We start from the raw sequence: 19,834 nt of genomic DNA, 5'->3' as shown, positions 1-19,834 counted from the left end.
GTTTACAACCCGTTAGGTAGCCACCTAGGTGGAAGTCACGACCCTAGATCCTTTATCATTTGAAAAACAACCAAAACCAAAAACATTGTGTTCTAGTTTATTATTTGCAATCAATAGCTTAAAGTAAAAATAGAAACAACAAATAAGAATGTGGAAGTGCAAATTGAGGCACATTATACAATTATATTAGGTGTATACCTAATCCTATTTCTAACTCCTTGAGGATTCGATACCGACTCGCGTTGGGTTTTATTATTGCTTCGACCGCCTCACTACCAATAATTGTGGTGTGAGTTAGGGTGACATCAGACACCACATAAAAAAAGGAGAATTACGGTATGAATCTCGTTGATCTCTAGGAACGTTGTTATGCAATTGTGTTGTCTTGGTTGATGAAGTGTGTTTCATCAAAATTGTTGAGTGGAATGGTGTATTCCTCAAATTCTAATGAGGTACGGGATGATCTGAAGGAACATTTTGATAATGTGATTGCTCTAGGATTTTCTAGATCCACAGATAAATTGCCACTGTTAGGCAGGGCACTAGCTCAATTTCAACTTATTTCTCAAAACTAAGAGTGCTTTGGGCAAACTTTGATAGTTTGGCACCAATTCCTGGTCGTGATGCTACCAATTCTCGTGAATTTGTCTAGTTTATAGAGCGTTAAAAGCTTTTACAATTTTTTATGGGACTAAATAAATCGTATGAACAAGCTCGTAGTCAACTTTTGATGATAGTGCCAGCGCTATCAGTAAACAAGGCATACTCTATGCTAATGGAATGTGAAAGCCAAAGGAATATGTCAAATGCCTCCACTAACATGGATAATGCTGAAATGACTGCATTGATGGCAAACAGAGCTGGAAATCAACAGAAGATGAGGAAGAACTATAACCTCTTTTGTGACTTTTGCAAGATAAAGGGGCACACTAAGGAAATATGCTATAAAATAGTGGGATATCCAAATGATTACAAGTTCAAGAAGAAGTACATGTGACGACCCGGCCAGTCATCTCATGAGTTACCGCTCCGTTTTCCCTTATTTTAGCTTCTTTACGCTTCGTTATCCGTGTTTTATGTGATCGGGTTGATTAGTTTGAGTTCGGAGAGGATTTTGTAAGAAATGAGACACTTAGTCTCTTTTAAGAAGGCTTAAGTTGGAAAAGTTAACCAGATGTTGACTTATGTGTTAGAAGGCTCGGAAGTGAGTTCTGATGGTTAAGTTAGCTTCGGGAGGTGATTTGTGACTTAGGAGCGTGATTGGAATGGGTTTTGGAGTTATAGAGAAGATTTAGGCTTAAATTGGCGAAGTTGATATTTTGGCGATTCCGATTGATAGGCGTGATTTTGATATAGGGGTCAGAATGGAATTTTGAAAGTGACAGTAGCTTCGTTGTGTCGTTTGGGATATGTGTGCAAAATTTTAGGTCATTCAGACGAGATTTGATAGATTTTTTGATCGAAAGCATAATTTAAGAGTTCTTGGAGTTCTTAGGCTTGAATCCCCTATTAAATTAGTGATTTAATGTTGTTGTGATTGTCCCGAGGTTTCGAACAAGTTTGAATGATGTCATGGGATGTGTTGGTGCAATTGGTTTGGAATTCTAGGAGTTCCGGGTAGGTTCCGGGATGTTTTAGGCCAAAATCATAGCTGTAGCAGGTCCAGAAGGGTTGCAGGCCTCGGAACCCACCCGCACGAACCACATTAAAGGAAGTGCGGCCACGGTATGTGTTGTGCGGACCGCACAAAATGAAGTGCAGCCATGATGGTTTTTTGCGAGTCGTAGTGGTTTTGTGCGGACCGCGGTGGTTTTGTGCGGGTCACGGTGGTTTTGTGCGGACCGCGGTGCTTTTGCACGGACCGCGGTGGTTCTGTGCGGACCGCGGAGGCTGAGATCTGAGGGGTACTCTATAAATACGAGGTTTTTGGTTTTTATTTAATATTTTGATCTAGAGAGCTCAGATTTTGGCGATTTTTCGAAGGTTTTTCAAGCAATTTATCGGGGTAAGTGATTCTAACTCAGATTTGGCTAGAGTACATGAATCTATCATTTAATTCATCATTTAAAATCATGATTTAGGATGGAATTTGGGAAGAAAATTGTGAAACCTTTCAAAAATATAAAATGATGATTTGAAGGACCAAATAGTATCGGAATTGGATAATTTTGGTATGGTTAGACTAGTGAGGGTATGAGGATTCTGAAAATGTAAATTTTATCCGATTCCGAGAAGTGGGCACGGGGCTTGGGTTTTGCTAATTTCGGGATTTTTGATATTTTTCGAATATTTTCACTTGGGCTTTGTTCCCTTAGCATATTGTGACGTATTCGTTCTGATTTTGGATAGATTGATGCGCGTGGAGGCCAATTTTAGGGGCAAAGGTGCCGCGAGCTAGAGAATTAGCCGGTTCGAGGTGAGTAATGGTTGTAAATGATGTCCTAAGGGTTTGAAACCCCGGATTGCACATCGTAGTGCTATATTGAGGTGAGACACGCGCTGGATGATGAGTGTGGGGACTTTTACTACTCGGGATTGTGACTTGGTCCGTCCCGATAGATGATTTTTACCATGTATTTGACTGAAATATATTTGGTATCATCACGATTTGGGCTAATTGCCATATTTGGGCTTCGTGCCAACTATTTGGATCCTTCGGGGATTTTTATCACTATTTTCCTCACTGGTTGACTATTATTTGAACTCAATCCTGTTGATATCTACTGTTTTACAAACTCAACCACTTTTACTTAGATTTGAAACTTAAATGATATTTCTACATCATGTTTTGGGCTGAAAACTACTGTTTTACTAATGCCCAAGGGCTTGTGATGATTTTTGGACTGAGTGAGGCTGAAGGCCATATGTGAGGATATGCTGAGTGATATGAGGCCGAGGGCCTGAGATACTTTATATGCCACGAGGTGGCTTGATATAGCGCTTGGGCCGTAAGGGGCCCCTCTGGAGTCTACACACCCACAGTGAGCGCGGGTACCCATTATGATCTGAGAGTGAGCCCGAGGGGCTGATACTGTTCTGAGTGATTGATACTGAGCCCGAGGGGCTAATACTGTACTAAGAGTGAGCCTGAAGGGCTGATACTGTTCTGAGCGATTGAGGTTGTGCCCGAGGGGCGGATATCTACTTATTATTTACCTTTTAAATTACCTGTTTTACTTGTTTTAAAAAGGGATATCATTTGATTTTTTCACTGATTTACTGTTTTAAGTGATTTTACTACTTGATATGGAATTTCTTTGTGCCTTTACGTCAGCCATTATTTATAATTATTACTCACTGAGTCGGAGTACTCACATTACTCCCTAAACCATGTGTGCAGATTCAGGCATCATAGAGTCCGCTCCTGAGTGCTGATTCTCCCAGTCCAGGCAGTGATTCGGAGACTACAAGGTAGTTGTTGGCGTTCGCAGCCCCGTGCCTTCCTTATCTTATCATTTTCATGTTTTTAGAACTATTGTATCGGATATAGTGTTCGGTAGACTTGTATCCGGATTTCTTAGTTGTTCATGACTTGTGACACCCAGGTTCGGGCTGTGTCGGGATGGTTTCTGCTGTTATTATCGTTAAATTCCGTAATTTATGGATATTATATTATGTTTTATTACCATTTATGAAAATAATTACTTAGAAGAGGTGTTCCGTTTTGGTTTGGCTGGCCTTGTCTTCACGAGAGGCGCCATCACGACCGAGTTTGAGAATTGGGTCGTGATAGTACAACACTCAGGCAACAACTAACATGGAAACTGAGCAGAGCTCAATAAATCTAGGAGTTTGGCACCAAAGGCTTGGACATCTCCCTATGGAAGTCATTAAGAGAATCAGTAAGCTCAAGCAACATTTCAAGAAAGATAGTTCAGAGGTTGCATGTTTAGACTGTCCTGTTTGTCCATTAGCTAGGCAAACTAAGTTGTTATTTCCTGTTAGTACTAGCAGAGCACAGGATCCCTTTCACCTTTTACATGTAGATGTATGGGGGCCTTACAGGGTGTCTACTCATGATAATAAAAGATTTTTTCTCACAATTGTTGATGATTTCTCTAGAATCACTTGGTTGTTTTTTATGAATGCCAAAGATGAGACTTATTGGTTGATGAAAAGACTAACTTGTATGATTCACACACAATTTAATTGTTCTGTTAGAACTATAAGAACAGATAATGGGTCAAAATTTGTCAACTCAGATATGAAGCAATTTTTAGAATCACGGGGAATTGTTCATCAAACAACATGTGTGTATAGTCCACAAAAAATGGTGTTGTTAAGAGGAGGCACAAATATATACTAGAAGTGGCAAGAACTTTAAGGTTTCAGGCTGCAGTACCTCTAAGATTTTGGGGTGACGGTGTTCTTACAACATTGCATATCATAAACAGGTTGCCTTCCACAGTTTTAAAAGGAAAATCTCCATATGAAAAGTTGTTTAACACTGAACCTTCTATAGATCACATGAGAGTCTTTGAATGTTTATGTTATGCTGTGAAAGTAAGAAGGCAGGACAAATTCTCAGCCAGAGCATTATCTGTTGTGTTTATGGGGTACTCCCCAACCAAGAAAGGCTATAAACTATATGATTTGCAGTCTAAGCAATTCATTATTAGCAGGGATGTAGCCTTTAAGGAACATGTATTTTCTTTTAAACAAAGGAAGTTGTCATCTATTCTAGTCTTTCCAGTACTTGAACCAGCTGATTTACCATATACTACATGAGTATTATATCAAGATCAAGTAGTTGAACATGATGTACTCCATGACACTGATGCTATGCAGGTGTCTGATATAGTTCCTGAGGCAACAAATGTCTTTATTGATGCTTCTCCATTACCAGTTGATAAATATGTTGATGTTGCTCCACAGTTACAACATGATTCTTCACATTTACAAGCTATGGATAATGCATTACCCATTGCAGTCAGAAAGCCACCCAAAACTACACATCCACCAAAGTGGTTGTAGGATTTTGTCTCCACCTCTTGTGCATATCCTATGTCAAACTATCTGAGTTATGATAGTTTGTCACCTTCCTATACTAAATGTCTCTCACCTCAATCGTCTGTTGTTGAACCTAAACATTATCATGGGGCTTCAAAGGATGAAAAGTGGGTAACTGCTATACAACAAAAAGTTATAGCATTAGAAGAAAATAACACATTTGTCTGCTGGTAAGGTTCCTATAGGGTACAAGTGGGTGTACAAAGTGAAATACAAAGCAAATGGGGAGGTGGAGAGATTTAAAGCTAGACTAGTAGCAAAATATTTCAGTCAAAAAGAGGGCTTGGACTACCAGGAAACATTTTTCCCAGTTGCCAAGATGGTCAATGTTAGATCAATATAATCATAGCAGTAATAGCTTCTAAGCATTGGAACATTTATCAAATGGATGTGCACAATGCTTTCTCGCAAGGTGACTTACTTGAAGAAGTATACATGCATCTCCCACAAGGGTATGCAAGCTAAAGAAGTCACTTTATGGTTTTAAGTAAGCATCCAGACAATGGAACTTGAACTTGACAGAAGCTCTTAGAGATTTGGGATTTATGCAGAGTCATTTTGATTACTCCTTGTTTACACAATAGAGAGGTTCAACTTTGGTTTTCATTTTGTTCTATGTAGATGACCTCCTAATCATAGGTAATGATGCTCAACTAATTCAATCTGCTAGAGACAACCTGCAGAAGAAGTTCAAAATGAAATATTTGGGGGAACTCAAACTCTTTTTGGGCATAGAGTTTACTCGCAGGAAGGCTGGTATTTTAATGAATCAGAGAAAATATACCATTGATTTGATTGATGACTTTGGGCTAGGGGGAGCTAAGCCAGTATCTACCCTATTAGAGTGTAATCAAAGGCTGATCATAACAAAATTTGATGAGGATGTCTTATGCTCTGATGATACTACAGATGCAAGAGTCAAGGACTGTGTGTTACTTGACCCTGAACCTTATCAAAGGTTAGTGGGCATGCTACTATATCTAACTATGACTAGGCTTGATATAGCTTATATTGTTCAGGTTCTAAGCCAGTTCATTCATAAACCAAAAATGTCTCATATGGATGTAGCTCTGAGGGTGATTAAGTATGTCAAAAATGCATCAGGATTAGGCCTATTGATATCTTCACATCAATCTGATAACTTAGTAGCCTTCTGTGACTCCGACTGGGCCTCTTGCCCTCAATCCAGGAAGTTGGTTACAGGTTATTTGGAAACTCATTGATATCATGAAAATCTAATAAGCAAAACACATTCTCTAGAAGCTCAGAAGTAGAGTTCAGAAGTATGGCTTCCACAGTGGTAGAGGTTTCATGGTTAGTAGGGATGTTCAGAGAGTTGGGAGTCCAAATTCAATTGCCCATTGCCTTGCATTGTGACAGTAAGGTGGCCATTCAAATAGCTGCAAATCTTATTTTTCATGAGCGGACAAAATACATTGACATTGATTGTCACTTCGTGAGGGAGAAATTGTAGCAGGGTCTTATTCAAACTCACCATATTAACACCAAGGCTCAGTTAGAAGATATACTCACTAAAGGTCTAGGAAAGGTCCAACACTACTCTTTGTGTAGCAAGCTAGGGGTCGAAAACCTGTTCTTACCCATCAGCATGAGGGGGAGTGTTGAGATTAGTAGTGCTAGTAGTGGTTAAGTCCCATTAGTTAGTTATAACTAACTTACATTAGAGTAGAGTTAGTGTGACTAGAGTTAGTTTTTTAGTTTTAACTTCAGTTGAGGAGTGGAGTTAGTTTTGATTATTCTTCTATGCATACATGTATAGCTATACTTGTAAATATAGAATTGATGAAATACACTTTGATTTCCTTCTCTTCTAGAACATTTCGTCAATTCCCTCTCCTCTCCTAAACTAACACAGAACTTCAACTCCACATCCATGGCAGAGCTCCATGGTTAGCTGATTTCATCAAAGTCCAATTAATATTTGGAATATAAGTGTAAAGTAATAGCACAGAAATTGAATCAATAAATAAATCAAGAAAATGATATGAAGATGTGCTAGGAGCTGAATTTCGATTCATCCGTGGACAAGAAAGAGGAATTCCAACTTAAGTTTGAAGAAAAATGAAACTACTCATTTTTATTAGATCATACGAAGACTGTGTTTTTTACATACACAATATCTCAACTTTTGTTCATTTTAATTTCTCATTCGATGTTCGATATCTATTTTAGAGTTTCAACTAATCTAGATTTATGTTGCAGGGGAAAACATTAGGGTTTTTCCCCATTCCTACAGGACTCAAACTCGAACATCTTTGTTTAAGGATGCTATTAGGGTTTACCCAATATTTCAAAGAGTAAATTACATGCAAACTGGTTTCCTTCTTAATCATGCATTGTTTATAAATTGAGCCACTAAGGTTTAGTTAGACAACCTTTAATTTGTTTCAACACATTGTTTGCACTTCTTGTAGAAAAGCTTTCAAGTTTATTACATTTCCATTAAACCACAGAAGACACTATATTCAAGTAAAGGGTTAGAATGGTGTTGGACCTACTGGTAATGCTGATTCAATAAATGTTTGTGACACTTCTTGTCTTAATGAAACACATGTGATATATTGTGTATGTAAGAAAATATATGCTTTAGACCATAGTGCAAGCCTAGGACGTCGAATGAGATCAGTATTGCTAGTGGTTGCTATTCACGTATGGTGTGAACACCATTCTATTTGCAACCTTGGCTGATATTGGAGCAAATCTTGCAAAATTTTACTTTATTAAGATACGCGGTGAGTTAGTTTAGGCCAATTCCACATTTTAAGATGAGGAAATGCAAACCTCAATAAGACCCTTACCCCCTAATGGGGAGGTGTACGTGTAAATCTCACATCAACAAATTAAACATGAGAGGAAATATTGTGTAGTATATAAGAAAACAAGCTTTAGATCCTAATGAATCATGACAAGTTTTAAAGTTAGACCTAATGCTCAAACCATACTAGAGCCGTCAATATGAGCTTGGCCCGTTGAGCCAGCCAAGTCCAGCCCGTGATTTAGCAGGGCTGGACTAGAATTTTTTAAGCCCATTTAAAAATGAGGCTTTTAAGCCTGGCCCGAGTAAGCCTGTGGCCCGTGAGGCTTGACTGAGGCTAGGCTGGGCATCCCGCGGGCCTTATAAAAATATGTATTTGAAATATATAAAATATAAAAATTATACGACAAAAAAAATATCAAGAAGAGTATCCAAGCTTAAAGTTTATTAAGCTCATCATATTAAAAGATCAAAGTCTTAAAGCATTAATTAGTTTTAAAAATTTAATTATTCTTAATATTTAACGAATTAATATTTCATACGAATTGTAGATGTAGATGAAAATTAAGATATTAAGACATCCTTCTCACAGGAGGATTCAAATGTGTTTGATGAAGATGATGTGTCAGATATCTCATAAGTGTCATGGACGTTCTCTTTAATAGTTTGTTTTGAGTTTTGACTTTTCGTGAATGAAATATTAGTCTTGCCTTTTACTTTTTTAATATTTATTGAGATATATTGGAACAGTATAAAAAGTTATTAAGCTTTGCAAAAAAAAATTTAATAAGATTTTTTTAACTTTTAAGTATTATCTTTTTTAGATTAGAACTTAAAGAAAAAATATAAAATTATATTTTAAAAAATAATGGGTCGGCTTGTGGGGTCCGCAGCCAACATACGGCTGGGGTGAGCTGACCATTAAAAGACCCATCAAAATGGTAGGCTAGCCTAGTGTAGCCCGTCAATTCCTAAAGCCCACGTGGGCTAGGTTTGGCTAGTTTGGCTCCGCCTATATTGACAGCTCTAAACCAAACGACATGAATGGTAGACTGGCTACGTCTATTACCACATACCATCTCCTTCTTTTAAGGCTAGTTTCGAATATATATATATATCAATGATCACCATCATCATCATCGAGTTTATTTTCAAGCCAAGACGACTTGTTGGCATATGAGAAATAAGGTTCAAAATTTTAAAACTACCAAAGGGTACCAAGCATCATGTATAGTTAGTGGTCTGTAATGATTTGACCGGTCGTTTTGAGCATTTATACTACGCTCGTTAGTTTGAGGGCATGAGTATCCCTGTATGACGTATTATGACTTGTGTGAATCGTCGGTTTTGGTTTTCAGGTAATTCGGAATCGATTTGGAAGAATGAATTTCATGATTAAAGCTTTAAGTTAGAAGAGTTGGCCAAGTTTGACTTTTTAGTATTTGACCTCAGATTGGAGTTTTGAGGGTTCCGTTAGGTCCGGATGGTGATTTTTCACTCGGGCTTATGCCCGAATTTGCATTTGTATGTTTCTAGAAGGTTTCGGCACTAATTAGAGAAAGTTGAAAATTTGAAGGTTTGAAAAGTTCATAAGTTTGACCGAGAATTGACTTTGAGGATGTTGGATTCGGATTGTGGTTCCGGGTATTGGAATTGCTTCATTATGTCATTTGGGACTTGTGTGCAAAATTTGAGTTCATTCCGAGTTGATTTGATATGTTTCAGCGCGAGTTTTGGAAGTTGAAAGTTCAAAAGTTCATTAAGTTTGATTTGAGGTGCGATTCGTCGTTTCGATGTTGTCATGCATGATTTGAGGCCTTTAGTAGGTCCGTGTTATGTTATGGGACATGTTGGTATATTTGGACGGGGTCCCGAGGAGCCCAGATGAGTTTCAGATGAGGTTCAGATTATTTTGTCGCATGTTGCAATTTGCTGAGGCTGTTGGTTCTGGTGTAGCCGCATCTATGAAATATTGGTTGCAAAAGTGACTCCGCAAATGTGAGGATTTTTTCGCAGAAGGGCAATTGGTGAGAAGGGCACAGATGCGGAGTGCAGACGCATCTGCGAGGCCGCAGGTGCGGCAACTTTCGCGCAAAAACGTCATCGCATAAGCAATTTTGGGAGTCGCAGAAGCAACCACTGCTGGTTGAGGTTGTCTTGCAGGTGCGAGCCTTTTCCATAGAAGCGAAGATCGCAGGTGTGATCACTGGTTCGCAAATGCGCACGACGCTGGGCAGACTCTATTAAATTCCATTTTTAGGGTTAGACTCATTTTTATCATAATTGGAGCTATGGAGCTCGGATTGAGACGATTTTTGAAGCAATTTTTACCACATGGATTGGGACAAGTGTTCTCTATTCGTTAGATTTTATTTCATGAACTTATTTTGTTTTTGGCATTTTATTGAGGATTTCAAGAGAGAAATTGAGGGTTTTTGTCTAAAGTTTCGTAGAGTGAATTTTAGAGTTCTGAACATCGATTCAGAGTCAGATTTGAATGAAACTAGTATGGTTGGACTCGTTATTGAATGGGTTGTCGGATTTTGTGAGTTTTGTCAGGTTCTGAGGTGCGGTCCCGGGTTTGAATTTTTTATTGTCTTTGAACTTTTGATTAAAGATTCGACCTTTATCATTTGGAATTATTTTCTTAGGCATTATCTGATGTATTTGAGTTGCTTTTTGGCTAGTTTCCAATCGTTTGGAGGTCGGTACGTTGGGGATGTCATATTTGGAATATTGTTTGGCTTGATCGGTATTGGATTTGGCTTCGTCGAGGTAAGTAACACTTCTAAACTTAGTGTTGAGGGTATGAACCCCTAAATATACATGATATGTGTTTGGTGTTGAAGTGACGTACATGCTAGGTGATTGGCGTGTGAGCGTGCACCGTGTGAATTGTGACTCAGTTATTTTTGTGGTAATGTGTAGTTACCTAAGCTTATTTGTATCTATGAAATCTCTATGCGCTAGCGTAATTGAGATATTATCCATGTTAGAAACCATGTATAGGCTATATGCTAATCCTTTTGGGACCCACTGAGGTCATTTCTGTTAGAGTTATTTTTTTATATTTCAATTACATACTCAGTCATATGCATTCATTTTCATATCATATCTTGATCTCTGCTACCATTTATTGATACATCACATCATCATTTTGGTACTGATTTTCATGACATTGTGAGACCGAGAGACTGGAGATATTGATGATTGAGTGAGGCCGAGGGCCTGTTTGTGAGTGACATTTATGGGATCGGGCTATATGCCACATCAGGCTTTATTGATTTATGCCAGGATTTGGCTTATTATAGCATTTGGGTAGGATCTGCCCTCCGGAGTCTGCACACCCACAGTGAGCGTAGTTGGTTATAGCTGCCATTTTGCTCATGGTAGCTTTAGACATATGAAAATCTATTTATGTACATTTCAGACAGATGATGTATTTATTTCATACTAGCATTGTAAACTCTAATTCTTAGAAGCTCATGACTTGTGCTACCCATTCTTGAGATTTCTTTGTATAAAAGTCTAGTTATTTCTTCATATATTTTCTTATTAAATCTCAATGAATTGGGCAGTTGTTGGATTTTCTAGCGGTTGGGTTAGGTGCCATCACAACTAGTTGGATTTAGGTCGTGACAAGTTGGTATCAGAGCTCTAGGTTCGTAGGTTCTACATGTTATGAGCAAGTGTCTAGTAGAGTCTTGCGGATCGGTATAATGACGTTCATACCTATCTTCGAGAGGCTACGAGACATTTAGGATAAACTTCCCATACTTCTTTCCTGATTGTGCGACATTGATTGAGCTTGAAGTGTAACTCTTTGAATTCTTTCCATGAACTCGTATGCGCATATGAGCACTTGGTATCAGCTATACATTGACGGCTTGTGATACCATGGATGAGGTGCGACATGTGACTTCTGTGTGTTGATTATGGGCCAGTCTAGAGACTTGAGGCCGGGTTTTGACTGTAGCTTGAGCAGGGGGGTTTCAGTTGTGTGAACACGTGCTTTTGAACTTATATGTCCGGTAGTGTCCTTGTGAGTGGAATTTGTGGCTCGATGAGTGACTGGATGGCTATATGATGAGTATGATGTGACTACCGAATGTGTTCAGATGGTTTGAATGTGACGGAAAGAGTTTTCTTAGGATGTCAAAAGGACTATTGGGCACTTGATTTTGTTTTGGATGTGGCGTATAGTTTCGAGTTATGAGTGTATTGAAGGATATTTCATGTTGCCTAGTTGTGGAACGAATTAGATTCTCATGTCTAATTGATGAGTTCAGACTTAGGAAGATAAAGTGATTGAGTAGTAGTTGTGGAAGCGAAAGGGTATAGAGAGATGCCAGTTTGAGGCTAAGTAGGTGGGTTATAACCTGTGGGGTAATCTACGGATGTGTGATCTTTATGATGTTGTATGGAGGCTTTCTTTTCTACCAGTGGGATACATGTGTTGCGATTTGAGCTTGGTTGAATTGTAATAGTAGACATGGCCTTCACGAGGATGAATGCGAGATTTGTAAATGATTCGAGGTATTAGATGGTTTGTGTTGCATGAGATTATGAAGGATTTAGTTGAATCTCACGGTGGTATTATGGCAATAATAGAGTATGGGCATTGTCAGTTATCGAGTATTTTGATCTATGGCTCTGATCCAAGTGGAGGAGTCTGCTATTGACGATTTGATTGCATGATTACATGTTATATTGGTTTCTGTCTGAGGTATACTTGTGGATCGGTTATGACTCGTAGAGACTGGTTTTGAGGATGACATAAACAAGGAAATTCTAGGTGCATGGTATACTACACATTATGGATATAAAATAACTTTGCAATGATTCGGGTTTGTTGTTCATGTAGATGTGATGTACTAAGAAAAGGGATCCACTCGGTTACTTAGAGGCGTGGATCACTTCTTTAGGTGTCATCGTGCTAATGAGGCACATGTAGTTCGGCCCGTTTGGGCGGTACAATTGATATTTAAGCAGAATGGATGACTCTAGAGAATATTCTAATGGATTCAGGAGTTATATGTGGCATTAGAGGATTTTTCGGATTCATTCATGGCTAAGATCTAAGATTTACGTTGGATGGTGTCGTGACTTGCGGTATTTTTGTATCATTATGGATTTTACATTTCAGTATCAAGAAGTTGAAGGAAACTGTTTTAGATTCACAAAAGGTCTCTTCAGAGTGGGTGACTCGGTTGTGGTACTTTTGGGGAGCTTAAGAGGGAATGCAGCAGTTTTTGGTCCTTAGGGCAGTGTGGTTTATGCTAGGATCTCTTATGGTGAGCTTGGCATAAGGATTTGTGGTGTTTTGTAGAAGAGGAGTGCCAACTTGAGGGTAATTCTGAAGGAGCTCGGATAAATAGGATAGCTTGGGAGCAGTTTGGATCGGCACAGTAACGGATATGATCGGTTCTTTAGGTACTTAGGATGAGGTACGTTTCTACAGGTGTTTTGTGGCAATACGCTTGGGTTTGGCGACTCGTGTGGCTTGGTTGAGTTAGAGAGATTTAATTCTCATGGCTTGGTTATGTGCAAATGGGTTTCGAAGAGTTTTTGATGGTTTCTACCACGATTTGAGATGGATATTTCCTACCGGCGTGAGGAGCATGTTGTCTATTGTGATTTTCTACTGGATTACATCTAATAGAGGTTTTTTGGCTGACCGGGTGTGTATTCTTCTTCTGACAGAACTGATTATGAGATTATCATACTTTTCATATGATGGCATGATAGATGAGGTGTGGTTTGAGATGGGGATTTTCATGTGCAAGTATATGTTCAGTTCCAAAAGGAAGATCATAAGTTTAAGCAGCACAACGATTTCGGATGCTGGCACTAATTGGTATTACCTGAGTAGAGCGTACATTCAAAAGGCACACTGTGTTTTGATTTATTGGTTCTTCATTGGTATTGCAATACTCTCCTGGTTGATCGACTATTGATATTCGGATTTTGCTATGTGGCACAAAAAGAATTGTAGAAGTATTCCTCGCAGGATGATCGTGTATGAGAGGTGTGTCGCGCCCCCTTTTTCCCTCTCCTTTTTGATGGAGAAGAGGTCCGGGTTTCGACATTTACGGGGTGTAATTACTCATTTCCTTTTGGGAATTGGGTATTTGAAGAGTCGCCACCTAATAGGTCACCTAGAGCGATGAACTCTGAGTTGGTTTCCATTACCAGAGATTAGGGTAAGGGCTTGAAGTAACCTCGAGAGGAAGGTTTTAGGCACCCCTCTTGTTCCACAACTGCGGGTCCCGGCCAAACTTATATTTACATATTAGTCCGTATAAGCAGTTGAATCTAATAAGTTGCAAGTAAAGCACGTTAGATAACTCAAGTGGCAAGATAAAGGTTTGAACAAGCTTAAATAGAGAGAGAGGGGATTTGGTAAAGAGGGGTCCTAGCTTGTTTATCCTATAGGGTCACTCCACGCAATGTTCGGTAAATACTCCTCAATGAGGGGCTACATGTGACATTAACACGTAGTCATCATATCCCTTGTCTACCCTTCTCATCCCCTTATTGGTCATGCAAAGCGAATGTTTGGTCACTGATTCCTATTGCGTGCTGCTACCCGTCGCTTCTTAATGGTCCCGGTGGGGTTAGGACCTCTACATATAGGTAGTTCTGGACGTACCCCTAAGGTTTAGAAAGGCAAAAACTCTAAAGCGACAGTCAAAACATTTAAAACTTTCACATAATGGGAGCAAATAAGAGGCTCACAGTTTCCTCCTCAAGTAAACATACAAGCAGCACGACTCAAACACAATTAAGGTCTTTATTAATTAATGTCCTAAAGCAGGATATCTAAGTGAATATGCAGAAATAGACAAAAACTTTTATACCCGGAAGTTATAACCTAGTAGTTACCTAGGGACTCCCTTTTAAAAGCCTGTTAGAATCAGAAACGCAAAGCGACAAAGACAGCTTCAGGAAAATGCAGTTTTGAAAATGCACTAAGGCTTGCCTATATGCAGTATACTGGCATCTATGTTAATGCAGAAACAAACAGGTTTTTCGAAATAGACTCCTTTAATACCTATGGGCATGATATCTAATGAGATTAAAGTAATTTTGAAATAACTTATTTCATTTGACACTTAATAAGACCAGTTTTGAAAATGAACTAGGCATAATGAAGTTGATTTATTAGGCTAATTAAATTATCAGACAGAATTGCGAGTAGAGATCCCTATAGGCATGATATCTAGATGTATTACTGATTTTAGTGGATTTGCAACAACATACAGAAAGACTTATTAGAACTGAATCGGAGTTGAGTCCTATAGGCATAGCATCTACTAATTTAAGACATAATGGTTTAGAACCTACAAACATGGTTTCTAACATGACAGAATGCAGAACCTTGTGAACATGATTGTTGTGCAAACGAAATTAGAAGTGAGATCCTATAGGCATGATTTCTATTAGGCAAAGCAAACAGATTCTAAAAAAGCAAACCTATGAGCATGTTTTCTACTTATGCAAGCAGTCAGACTTTTAAAAATAATGTCCTAAATGCAGGATTTCTACCCGTATTACCTTTTAAAGTATGCATCTACCCGCGCTTTTACTAAATACCCCAAATATCTGTTTACAAATTATTACAGGCCAATGAATGAATTACATAAGTAGAAATAGAAAATAAAGAAACTATTCTATAGGGAGCCTGCAATTAGGCCCAAGTTTCCCAAAACCTCCAATGGTATCCAAGCCTCAATTCCATAGACAAATCAGAGTCTAGGTGAATCAAAGTTCCCTAGCGATCTTAAGGACCCCGGGCAATGCTTACACCTAGACTTAGCAAACAAGCATTGAACCAATGCAGTGTTGAAAGGCCAGCCTCAGTATGCCAGAGTTCAGAGGGTTCTCGAGAGGATCCCAAGGCAGTACACATACTAGAGGGGGTAGAACTTATTGACTAAGAGTGAAATGAAAGTGCAGGACACAAGTTGAAAGAGGTTTATTAAAGACTGAATTAGAAAGTCTATTTTGAAAGCATTTAGTACAGCAATAGAGATTGCTTGAAAAAGAGATTGGAGTAGTAAACAAAGCTTAAACACCTTAAGATAGGATCACACATAGCTAGTTTACAGAATCCAAATAATGTCTGTAGTTACATAGGGGTCTAAGGGTTTGGCATACACAGACATTTGACTGCAAACACATAACCCAGCAAGGGTCTTAGGACTGGTTTGGACATGCTCAGAAATAGTTGACACTGGCATAATCACAAACCAGTCAGGAAGGACACACATAGAGGGGGATAGGGATTTGGGATTCATAAGATGGTAAGTACACAGTAAGTAAAAGACAATTGACAAGACATGCTTTGAAACACACATAAGGGAATACATTAAACTAAAGGGAAGGGGAGACATAATAACATGCTAATAATGTAACTTAACTACAAGTTTCACAACAGAACCACAAGTAAAAGCAGACTAAAAATAAGAGAAACCGAAACAATAAGAGAAGCATGTTGTTGTTGAGGCTTTAAATTAAAACTAGGACATACTAGTGAAGAGAGAAGTAAGCAGAATAAAAGAACGAGACAGCATAGATAATTAGCCTTGGCTTGCAGCCGGCTAATAGCAGCAAATAGCACAAGAGAGAGGGGAGAGCAGAGATTTTTAGTAAGAGAGATAGTTTTGGCAACCAAAATGTTCATGTCTGTGTTAATGAAAAACTTAGGGTATTTATAGTTTTGAAAATAGGTAGAAAAATAAGTAAAGGTTCAGCACAATTATGGAAATAATCACAATTAGAATCCAATTAATACAAGTACTCCCCTTTAATAAAGGAATCACAGCTTAAACGGATACCAACAGGGATAATCAAGGGAAGAAAATCAGTTGAGAAAGACTAATTTTTACCATATAAGGGGTATTAAAAGTATAGAGCATATGATTAAGTCTAAGTACAAAATATACCAATTAAGGAAAGGATTCATTAAGAATGAAGTACCACAATACATAAGGAAATAAAATCAGTCAATTTAAACAGACGAGTAGAACTTTAGGGTTTTGAAAGAAAATCTTGCAATCAAACCATCAATTAAGGAAATCAGAATCAAATCAAGAGAGGGCCATGATTCTATATTGCAACATATAAATAGAGAAGAACGAACAAACATAACAAACATGCAAAATCAGCCATATCGTCAGAAAGAAGCAAGAGATGAACAAATCAAGATGAATAACAATAACACGGAGGTGACACAAATAAGCTAAAAACTCAGTAGAAAAACCCATTCGAAGCATAGTAACCAGCAGAAACTTTAACAAAATCAAGTAATCATGCTAACACGCAGAAAAAAATAAAGTTCTTAAAAAATTAGGGCTTTTTAACTGAGTCGAGTTAAAAAGCAGTAGGAACATAAGATCAGTCAAAACTAGCAAGGAAAGAGGTTTCATCATAAAGAAAATTGGTTAAAACAAGTGTAGAAGAAACTCCGAGGAAACCTGATTTTTTTAAAGAAAGTAAAATGGTTTGAAGTTGAGTATCTTTCAGAAGACATTCGAGAATAGTGCAAAACATAGGAAGAAACAGACTTAGAGCATAAAAATAGCACAGATCTGAGAGATTCAGACGAGAGTTAGGGTTTCAAAGGAAACCCAAATAGAAATCAAAAGAACTTGTTGTAAACTTCACCGATCGTAACATATAAGGTGTGATTTTGCCCAAAATCACACTGGAGAAGCCACGAGTAACAGAAACAGAAACCCTAGATCCAAATCGACATGGCCCAGGACCCTTGAAGGCCTTAGAGAAGATGAGTAAAGCGGTGGAGTGACCATTGGAGGCTTGGGGTTGAAAGGTAATCGTCGGAGATGACCGGAGAAGGAGGCGGTGGTTGAAGAACGATTAGGGTTAGGTTGAGAGAGAAGAGAGACGAGAGCATCTAAAGGCAGTGGGGGTTTGCAAATGAGTAGGGTTAGGGGGTCGTTTAGGAATTAAAAAGGAAATGGTGTGCGCGGACCGTTGATCTGGGAGATCAACGGTCAGGATTCAACCGGGTAGGTGGGTTCCGGGTTTGGGTAAGGTTTTATAGGGTCTGGGACGGGTTATTTAATAGGAAATTGGGCTGGTTAGGGGTCTGATTTGGGCTACAATTGAAAGCCAAATCTCGCTATTATTTAAATAGCCAGTTTTCCCTATTTTAATTTTAATAATAATAAGTAATTTTTGGAAAATAATTTAAGGTGATAAAATAATTTAAAATACATAATTAACATTTTAAAAATACAGGGACCGATTTTACGCATACAAAATATAATTATATCTTAAAATGGGCTAACATTGCATTTATATGCAATTTAGCTTAAAAAGTACTAAATGTAATTATAAAAATGCATGAAAATTATATTAAAAGCCATATTTTGGCATAAGTATAGAAATAGAATAAATAAATTATCATAGCAATAATTTTGGAAATAATTATTGGGGATTTTATGAATAAAAGGGGAGAAAATAAATCAACTTAAACCCTTAAAATTATGAAACAAATTATAAAAACCTTGTGCATGATTATATATGCATATATATGCTATTTTGAAGGTATTTATGCATATTTAAAATAAATAGGGAAAAATTGGGTATCAACAACTGCCCCTCTTTACCCTTAAAGGATGAAAGAGTTTTCGGGTAAAGAAATAATGGCCAATTTTGACCGGATGGGATGTTTTGAATGACAGAGGCCGAGCTCTGATTTCTAAGTTGCCTACATATCCCTGGTTTTATAGGAATCAGGCTTTGTATAGTTCTGGATTCACCTGCGGAGTATGCCGATGAAATTATTGTAAGAACGGACATGAGATATGGAAGCAGCTACGATGAGCGGTTAAGGCTCGGGATGGTTGGAGGGAACTTGAGTGAGATCACTCCTGCTAGGATAGTGGTTTTTTGCTGGTTACCTACAGATAACAGATGCTACAAACGTATTTGCAAAAATTTAAACATGATGCAAATTCCCTTTGGACCATGAAGGTTGTCTTTGGACGGTTAAAGATGACGTCCTTGGACCATGATGTCCTGGGCCATGAATTGTTTAGTGAGGGATTCGCAGGCCATGAAATGTTGTTCTCGGGCTATGAAAATGGTTCCTCCGAACCATGATGCCTTTGACTAATGATATGCAAGTTCGAGAGATCCTCAGGCCATGGCATGGTGTCTTCCGGATGACGCCTTTAGACTATGACGCCTTTGGACAGATTGGTGATATTTCAGCCCATGATATGCAATAATATGATGTAACAAGATAAGGTTTAGTCTTGCGAAGTAGAGGGAAGAGCTTAGCCCGATTGAAAAGCATGTAGATAGTAGTAGAAAATATAGCAATATTGGTGCAAAGAGGGACAGTGTTTAGTCCCGTGCAAGTGGGGAGGCAGGGATTAGTCTTATACAAACGGGGAGGCAAGGATTAGCCTCATACAAATATGGAGTTAAGGCTTAGACTAATGCAGGTATGAAGGCAAGGATCAGCCTTATGCAAATATGAAGTCGGGGCTTAGATTCATGCAGAGAGAAGGCGGTGCTTAGCCTTATGCAAATATGGAGTCCGGGATTAGACTCATGCAAATATGGAATCAGGGTTTAGACTCATGCAAGTATGGAGGCAAGGATCAGCCTCATGCAAATATAGAGTCAGGGATTAGACTCATGCAAGATTGGAGACAGAGCTTAGTCTCATGCAAGGAGAAGGCAGCGCTTAGCCTTATGCAAATATGGATGTAGAGCTTAACCTCATGCAAGATTCGGGACAGGGCTTAGTCCCATGCAAATGGAAGGCAATGCTTAGACTTATGCAAATATGGAGGTAGATCTTAACCTCATGCAAGATTCGGGACAAGGCTTAGTCCTATGCAAATGGAAGGCAATGCTTAGCCTTATGCAAACATGGAGGTAGAGCTTAACCTCATGCAAGATTCGGGGCAGGGCTTAGTCCCATGCAAATGGAAGGCAATGCTTAGCCTTATGTAGATATGGAGTTAGGGCTTAGACTCATGCAAGATTAGGGACATGGCTTAGTCT

The 19,834-nt window shown here is 38.6% G+C and overlaps 1 protein-coding gene across 1 annotated transcript; it reads left to right on the top strand.

The window, feature by feature from the left end:
• The first annotated feature begins 3,757 nt into the window (after positions 1–3,757).
• LOC138868529 (uncharacterized) lies at positions 3,758–18,788 on the top strand. The gene is made up of 6 exons (XM_070146084.1): positions 3,758–4,107; positions 4,395–4,644; positions 4,789–4,967; positions 5,031–5,121; positions 5,595–6,213; positions 18,547–18,788. The coding sequence occupies exons 1-6, from the start codon at positions 3,758–3,760 to the stop codon at positions 18,786–18,788; spliced, it is 1,731 nt and encodes a 576-aa protein (XP_070002185.1).
• The last annotated feature ends 1,046 nt before the right edge of the window (positions 18,789–19,834 follow it).

This window comes from Nicotiana sylvestris, chromosome 5 (genome assembly GCF_000393655.2).
Source record: "Nicotiana sylvestris chromosome 5, ASM39365v2, whole genome shotgun sequence".
NCBI classification, from domain to species: Eukaryota; Viridiplantae; Streptophyta; class Magnoliopsida; order Solanales; family Solanaceae; genus Nicotiana; species Nicotiana sylvestris.
Note: the sequence above shows the minus strand (reverse complement) of the source record. Positions and strands in the feature narration are given on the sequence as shown.